Below are 8,563 nucleotides of genomic sequence, written 5' to 3'. Positions count from 1 at the left end.
GCATTGGGAGCAACAGATACAATAAATGATATTGATGGATGTGCAGGTGCAATACCTAGTCTCCCCATCTTTCTAATCGCTTTCTGCTCACCACTCAGATCTCTGCTCCTCTAATTCTGGCCGCTCGCACATCCAGGATTTGAATTGTTTCATCATCAATGACTATGTTTCAATTCCCTGAGCAATTTCAAGTTTTGAAATTCATTCTTGACACCTCTTAAAATGCCCTTTAAAACCAACCTCCTTGTCATCTGATTCAATTATTATGTGGCTAAATGTCACACTTTATCTTATAATATGACCTGTGAAACACTTTGGAATATTTTATAAACAATAAAAAAAGTGCGAAATAAACACAAGTTGTTGTAATCAAGCATTAAATTAAAAAAAGAGGAAAGTGAGCCAAAATTTTGTTCCTCCCCAAAATAAAACACTTTTGAATTGGCCCAAAATGTTTCTCTCGCGGAGAGTTCCACCCAGAGGTACTTCATTTAGGGGTCTCTAAGATTGAGGAGGAGGAGGAATTTCGGAGTGTACGTAGTGTGGAATTCTCTGCTCCAGAGAGCATTGGGGGCTGGGGCATGGAATACATTTAAGGCTTATTTGGATGGATTTTTGATTGACAAGGGAACGTGGGACAGACAGATAAGTTGGGGTGAGACTCAAGTCAAATTAGACATGATCTTATTGAATGATAAAGCAAGCTGAATAGTCTATTGAATAGATTGAAAAGAGCTTTCGTTATTATGGTCAGAGTAATGATCTGGGTTAGATTTGGTCACTAAGACAACAGAAAGAGGAATTTATCAGAATTATCCTCTTGCTTGTTTGGCCGAGGATTTTAAATCTCCTTCGGTGGGGGATGGGGTTTATATATTGCGATACACAAGGTACCACAGACATGGTGGGTGGGGGGGAGGAGGACAGCGTGATGGGTCAGGGGAGGGGTTAGTGAAGACAGAAAGAGACGGGAGAAAGAGGGTATCATTCCTGTTCATAAATCACATTTCAATTGTATTATACGAATCTTAACTCAGCAGATTAACACTTACAAAAGGGGACCATCAAGGCACTAATATTTAGCCTCTAATATTATTGGGAAAGAAAATGTCTTTCTGAAGTCAAGGTTTGACATAAAACTAAGATTCCAGCAGCAGTGCAAGAACTGAATTCTCAGAAGTGTCTGATGCTGTGCAGTGCGAATTACAAACAAGTACACAGAGTTCGGACAGGAAGTCCCTGATTGACAAAACATGCTTGAAAGGCTATTTGCCATCTCCTGTTCCTAACTGAAGCAAATAAATATTCTTTACATAAAGAACAAGGTGGTGTTTTCTAGTCATAGGTGGAAGAATATGACTTTAGCCAAGTTAATTTTATAACCATGTGCTGAGCAATTGTGTTAGTCAGGAGAAAGAAAGCTATTAATTAACATTCAGCTCTCGTCCATGCTGGTTAGGAGCTTCACTGAGCCATCAAAGGTTGTTTCCGCTCCCCCACTCCCCATCTAAAAGCAGAAAGAATTAATGAGATAGAGAGTGACCTCAAGACATTTCAGCAAACATATTTCATTCACACACTACAGGGGCATGGTGACACTGAACATTGGAACATGCAGTTTAAGTGCAATAGACTGGGGAAATGTTACCCATCATGTCGCGCTCAGCCATCATAGACTTTCAAACTGTGCAAGTGGAGGATATTGAATCTCACAGAAAGAAAAATCTCCAGCAGAGTCACACCTGGGCAGTAGCCAATTCCAGTGAGCGGAAGACGTTCTTCCCACCAAACAAAACCACCACCACCCCCTTAAAAAAGAAAGTTGGGACAATTCATCCATTTAAAACCAGAGATTTACAGATATTGGCCAAGAGTATCAATAGGTATGTCAACATTGGCAGGTGAAGCTAGAATACAGATCAGCAATGGGAGGTAACAGTCAGAATGATATCACTGGACTAGAGGACCAAGCTAATGCTCTGACAGAGGCTCAGATCCCGACATGGAAACTGGTGGAATTTAAATTCAAATAATAAAAATGAGAAATTAAAAACTAGTCTCGGAAGTGCTGACCACGGTGGCAACCATCAGTGACCATTAGTGAACTGAATAGGATTTGACAACATCCCTGAAGAACAGAAATCTGCCATCCCTAAGTGGTCTGGTCTACTTCCGAACCATAGTTCACTCTTTACAGTCATCTAATACAGCTGAATAATCGACTCGGTTCAAGGATAATCTGGGATGGGTGACAATTGTCGGATTTGCCACAACTCAAGGAAGAAAAGAAATTCAACAGGCTGAATCGCCCCCTATGTTCCCATTATGATAATGGCAATCTTATAATCCGGGGAGCAGAGATATAGAAATCAGACAGATGGGGATTGGGGGAAGCTAAGAAGCAAGAGTGGGACAAATATTTTACTCAAATAAAATGCCTCCTGTGAAGCAAGTTAAAAAAAAAAGTGCCATCCTTGATCCCACCAAGAGTATTTGCGAACAACAGTTTCTCAAGTAATACAACTAAAACATTCTAGGTGAGACATTAAAATGGACAGAAAAGAAAAGTTCTATTACATTTGAAATAATTCAAATAACATTTCAAAAATATTGCACAATGTGTTCTTTTACAAACCTGTGAATCCAAGTTTCTGGACTTTTAGGGAACTTTGTTAAGGCCAATTTTCCGAGATACAAATCCTTAAATGGATCTAAAGCTCCCAACTGCACCAGTTCCTTTCTGGAAAATATTTCAGGATCATTCTCTCATGTTATCAAATGAAGTAGATTCCAGTTATTAGAATTAGGCAAATAAAAAGCAAGCACAGACACAACTGTCAAGTCGATGTTAGATACATTAAACACACGTCAATGATAGTATCAGCAAGATCATTTTTGTGAATATTAATATGTCAGTATTTTAATTGGTTTTCTACAATAACAATTAAATCAGTCTTTTTAGTTTTAGCTGCTTATAATAGTAACTTGGAGACTTAGTTTAACATTTCAGAGAATGAGAGACAGTGTTCAAAATCCCAACATTGCAGGTTTAACATTTGAGATTAGCATTTGTTAAACAAGAACAAACAGAACCTAGCAATTAAATACTGGTAGCAATAAACAAAAATGGGATCAAGCAGCAATTAGATGGTCACAAGAAAAATTTATGCCACTAAATATCCTTCTGGGAAGGAAGCCTAACATCCTTATCAGGTCTGCCTGAGACTCCAGTCAAGACATCAACATGGTTGACTCTTCCTTGCTGTCTGAAATGGGCAATAGGATACTTCGGGGCAAGTATGTGTGGGATTTAACTCCTGTCATAGAGTCAGATGTACAGCATGGAAATAGACCCTTCGCTCCAACCCGTCCATGCCAACCAGATATCCCAACCCAACCTAGTCCCACCTGTCAGCACTTGGCCCATATTCCTCCAAACCCTTCCTATTCATATACCCATCCAAATGCCTTTTAAATGTTGCAATTGTAACAGCCTCCACTACTTCCTCTGGCAGCTCATTCCATACATGTACCACCCTCTGCTTGAAAAAGTTGCCCCTTAAGTCTCTTTTATATCTTTCCCCTCTCACCCTAAACCTATGCCCTCTAGTTCTCGACTCCCCAACTCCAGGGAAAAGACTTTACCATATCGATGCCCCTCAATTTTGTAAACCTCTATAAGGTCACCCCTCAGCCTCCGACGCTCCAGGGAAAACAGCCCCAGCCTGTTCAGCCTCTCCCTATAGCTCAAATCCTCCAACTCTGGCAACATCCTTGTAAATCTTTTCTGAACCCTTTCAAGTTTCACAACATCTTTCCGATAGGAAGGAGACCAGAATTGCACGCAACATTCCAACAGTGGCCTAACCAATGTCCTGTACAGCCACATGACCTCCCGACTCAATTCACATAAAACTGTCTCCATTACCGTAGAGTTTTTCGGCCAATGTAATCATAGCAACCATGTAAAATTCTGAACCAGGTCAGACAATTGCTCCTCAATCCTAGTGTAAAACGTCCATTCTCGAGTAAAGTTCTCGATATTAAAATACAATTAGATTATACAGACTCCAGACGGTCTGTAGTTTTATATTCTGAATTCTGGGAAAGAATGACACCTTATCGAGTAACACAGGTACTAGAAAGCAGGTTTCCTTTGTCCATCTGCATGCAACACTCACTCATGCATGAGTCAGTGACCAATTATGTGCCCGTTTCATTACCCACATTTTACTGGCCAGAATCAGATTGGGGTGGAGGCTGGCTCAATATTTGCCACAATTACCTCTCTTCTACTTGTTCATGGGATAGGAGAGTCGCTCTTGTCCATCCTTAATTGCCCTCGAACTGATTGGACTTGCTAGACTATTCAGAGAACAGTCAAGAGACCAGCACATTGCTGTGGGCTTGGAATCCTGTGGAGGCTAGACCAGGCAAAAGGTGGCAGTTTTGAATTAAATAAACATTAGGGAATTGGATGGATTTTTAAATGAGAAGGCAGTACTGGTCACTTTTGCTGAGACTACCTTTCTATTCCAGGTTTTTATGAACCAAATCTGGATTGTACTGGCTGTAGTGGTAGTGTCCCCACAGCATTAGCATGAGCTGCTGGATTTCTAGCCCAGTGAAATTACCACTACGGCACTATCTTCCAGCCTTGAAACTTAGACCCAAACATGACCTGCACTGCCAGTAATCAATTCAACTCAGCAGAGTCTCTGAGCAGGCAAATCAGAGCCTGTTCCAAGACCTAGTATTCTACAGCATGAAAAGAAAGGAGACCATTTGATCCATCATATCCATGCTATTTGAAAGAGCTATTTAATTAATCCCATGTGTTCGTAAATATGAAAATCTAGCTGTACAATGCCACTCACTGTGTATTCCTTACTGTCCTACAATTCCTAGCTTTAACGCTGTATTACAACTTTATCTATACATTAGCGAGTTCAGAATGATAGCTCAAGTTGAAGTTCTGGGATGTAGGTTTGCTCGCTGAGCTGGAAGGTTCATTTTGAAAATGAAACTTGCAGCTCAGCCAGCAAACCTATATCCATTATCTATAGATGGTAAAATTTGAAAAAAAAAAATTCAAATCAGAGGGTCAGCCACAGTGAAAAGTTCTGAATTGAAGCAGCAGGGTTCAAAGTTGCCTTTAAAGTATACACATTGGCACACATGAAATTCCCTCCCACTCAAAGCTTTTTTAGCTGTCCAGAATCAGAGAGTCAGAAGCCACAGGACACCAGGTTATAGGCCAGCAGGTTAATTGGAAATGATATGCTTTTGGAGCGGTGCTCCTTTGTCAGGGGAAGGAGCAGCACCCCAAAAACTTGTGATTTCCAATAAACCGGTTAGATTATAACCTGGTGTCATATGACTTCTGACTTTATCCGCCCCAGTCCAACACCAGCATCTTCACATCACAGAACCAGAGACACATACACTGCACATGGTTCGGGAAAAGTAAATACAGCTCTTAATTTTAATAAGATTACTACTCTTAGACTAAACAGGCTCAAGACAATTACTGTCCAAGTTCTGGGTAGAGAAAAGAAAGGAGGGAGAGTGAAACGGAGGGTAGACGGAGAAGAAAAACCACAGACAAGTAAAGATGCCTTCCCTGAATCTCCATGGTTATCCAATATCTGGTGTCTATATCTATACACTCACTCATTCACAAGTCATACATCTATGTTTATAAATTTAAATAAGTCATAACATTTAGAAAAGCAAGCAATTTAGGTACGATTCGGGAGGAAGCCAAACAGAATAAAGCTACTGAATACACTCCTATTAAGCTCAAAATTTACACTTTTCTGGTAGTGGTTGGATTTCAACTCTCAGCTGCTATTCACAGTCAAAGGACTGGATTTTCGTGGAACCAAGCTGACTGACTTTTCAATGTGGCAGGCAGGGACCTGGATGCAGGAGTCCATCCCGCATTGCCAATAGACCCCAACTTCATTTTCTAGGGGCAGCGAATGGGGACATGAAACAAGCTTAACCTGACTATTTGAAATTAGCACAGTGTTCAAATGGACCGCTGTTTCAGATGTCTTAATCTGCAGTGTGAGAGTCCCAAATTTATGGAATAGACATAGATGCCCTTAAAAGGGCTGATTAAAAACAAAATTTATTGCGCTGTCACAATTCAAAGTGATTTAAATGTCCAGCCTATTCAAGATGAAATAAAATGTTGAAGCCCCCCCTTTAGAGCCATCTTCTGCTGGCCTACCTGGATCAAAGTGCCACCTAGTGTAGGTTATAGAAAGTTAATACCATTTATTCCTGCAGCTTCAGTAGTGTTCACTGCTGACATCTCCCAAGGGCAGTTACTGAGATTATGAATGCTTGCTGAAAATGTGTTGCTGGAAAAGCGCAGGTCAGGCAGCATCCAAGGAGCAGGAGAATCGACATTTCAGGCATGAGCCCTCTCCTCCTTGGATGCTGCCTGACCTGCTGCGCTTTTCCAGCAACTCATTTTCAGCTCTGATCTCCAGCATCTGCAGTCCTCACTTTCTCCTATTATGAATGCTTGGCCAAGTTTCAGAACCATTCCTCAGCAGGTGGTCTTAGCTCAATTTGAAAGAGTATTAAAGGATCAATTGTCTTTGATGCAGTTACTGAATAAGTGCTTGATGTTTTCTATGACAAATTGAGCAGTGGTGGGGGGGGGGGGGGAAATCCTTGAATGCTTTTCACACTGACTTTTTTTTCAGAAGCAAGTGTGCGGAGGGGAGAGCTCTCTTGTAGAAGTTTACAATTAAAATCCTTCTCAGGGTGGCAGCCGGTGACACGTGGTGCTGCACAAGGCTCAGTGTTGGAACCACAGCTTTTCACTTTATACATTAACGATCTAGATGATGGAACTGAGGGCACTCTGGCTACGTTTGCAGATGATACAAAGACAGATAGAGGGACCGGTGGCATGGTTGGGGAGGGGAGGCTGCAGAAGCATCTGGACAGTTTAGGAGAGTGGGCAAAGAAGTGGCAGATGGAGTCTAACGTGGGAAAGTGTGAGGTCATGCAGTTTGGTAGGAAGAAGAGAGGCATGGACTATTTTCTAAATGGGAAGAAGTTCAGAAGTCTGAAGTGCAAAGAGACTTAGGAGTTCTAGTCCAGGATTCTCTCAAGGTAAACTTGCAGATTGAGTCAGTAGTTAGGAAGGCAAATGCAATGATGGCAGTTATTTTTAAGAGGACTTGAATATAAAAGCAGGGATGTACTTCTGAGGCTCTGGTCAGGCCACATTGGGAGTATTGTGCACAGTTTTCCTATCTCAGGAAGGATGTACTAGCCCTGGAGCATGTTCAGTGGAGATTCACGAGAATAGTCCCAGGAACGAAAAACTTAACACGAGGAACATTTCAGGCCTCTGGGTTTACACTCGGAGTTTAGAAGGATGAGGGGAGATCTAAAGGAAACATACAGAATACTGAATGACCTGGACAGAGTGGATGTTGGGAAGATGTTTCCATTGGTAGGGGAGACTAGAACCAGAGGGCATAGCCTGAGAGTAAAGACAAGGCCGTTTACATTGGAGATAAGGAGAAACTTCTTCGATCAGAGAGTGGTGAATTTATGGAATTCACTGCTACTGCCAGGTCATTGAATGTATTTAAAATGGACTTAGATAGATTCTTGATTGTCAAAGGGATCAAGGGTTACGGGGAATAGGTGGGAAAATGAGGCTGAGAAATTTTTCAGCCATGATTGAATAGTGGACCAGATTTGATGGGCTGAAAGGCCTAATTTCTGCTGCTATGACTTATGGTCTTCCTGCAGTATTTATTGCATGAGGTGGCATGGAGTGGGAGGGTGGGGGCTAAAGGACCCAACAGCTTCTAAAATAACTGAGATTGAGTGCCATAGAACCAAGGTGGGCCTTTTAACTCTGGTGCCTACCAACAATTTGCTTCAGGGGTCAGCAGGTTTTACTCTGTGCTAGCCACACGTCCCAGAAGCAAGTATAGGATGTAATGAGGCTCTTTTATGTCAAAGCAAGTCACAAGTGATGGGGAGTTCCTGACTAATTAAAATCCAGTCTAGAAAGCATTAAAACATTGTTCTCAAATCCTTGCATCGTCTTAAATTCTGCCCAAACGTTTTTAGTTAAGCAGATTGAATTGCTCCTTCAATTCTGATCTCCAGTGCATTTTTGATGTTAATCACGCCACCATCAACAGCACTGTCTCTTCAGTCACCTGAGCCCTAAGCTCATACTCCCTTCCCAAAACCTCTCGATCCTCCTTTATGACACTGCTTAAAATCTACTTCTTAGATTAGCCTCCCTACAGTATGGAAACAGGCCCTTCAGCCCAAGATGTCCACACTAACCCTCCGAAGAGAAACCCACCCAGACCCGCTCACCCACACCATATTTACCCCTGACTAATGCACCCAACAGTACGGGCAATTTAGCATGGTCAATTCACCTAACCTGCACAACTTTGGATTGTGGGAGGAAGCAGGAGCACCTGTGGGAAACCCACACTGACATGGGGAGAATGTGCAAACTCCACACAGACCGTTGCCAGAGGTGGGAATTGAAGCTTGGTCC

The 8,563-nt window shown here is 41.9% G+C and overlaps 1 protein-coding gene across 1 annotated transcript in view; it reads right to left on the bottom strand.

Annotated features, from left to right (window-relative positions):
- The window catches only part of ptar1 (protein prenyltransferase alpha subunit repeat containing 1), a 42,852-nt gene that overhangs the window by 25,744 nt on the left and 8,545 nt on the right, over positions 1 to 8,563 (bottom strand). Inside the window, exon 5 of the mRNA XM_043716706.1 lies at positions 2,636 to 2,740. Coding sequence (XP_043572641.1) covers positions 2,636 to 2,740 — 105 coding nt within the window. The remainder of the gene's footprint in view (positions 1 to 2,635; positions 2,741 to 8,563) is intronic.

The sequence above is a fragment of the Chiloscyllium plagiosum genome, chromosome 2 (assembly GCF_004010195.1).
Source record: "Chiloscyllium plagiosum isolate BGI_BamShark_2017 chromosome 2, ASM401019v2, whole genome shotgun sequence".
Lineage (NCBI taxonomy): Eukaryota > Metazoa > Chordata > Chondrichthyes > Orectolobiformes > Hemiscylliidae > Chiloscyllium > Chiloscyllium plagiosum.
Note: the sequence above shows the minus strand (reverse complement) of the source record. Positions and strands in the feature narration are given on the sequence as shown.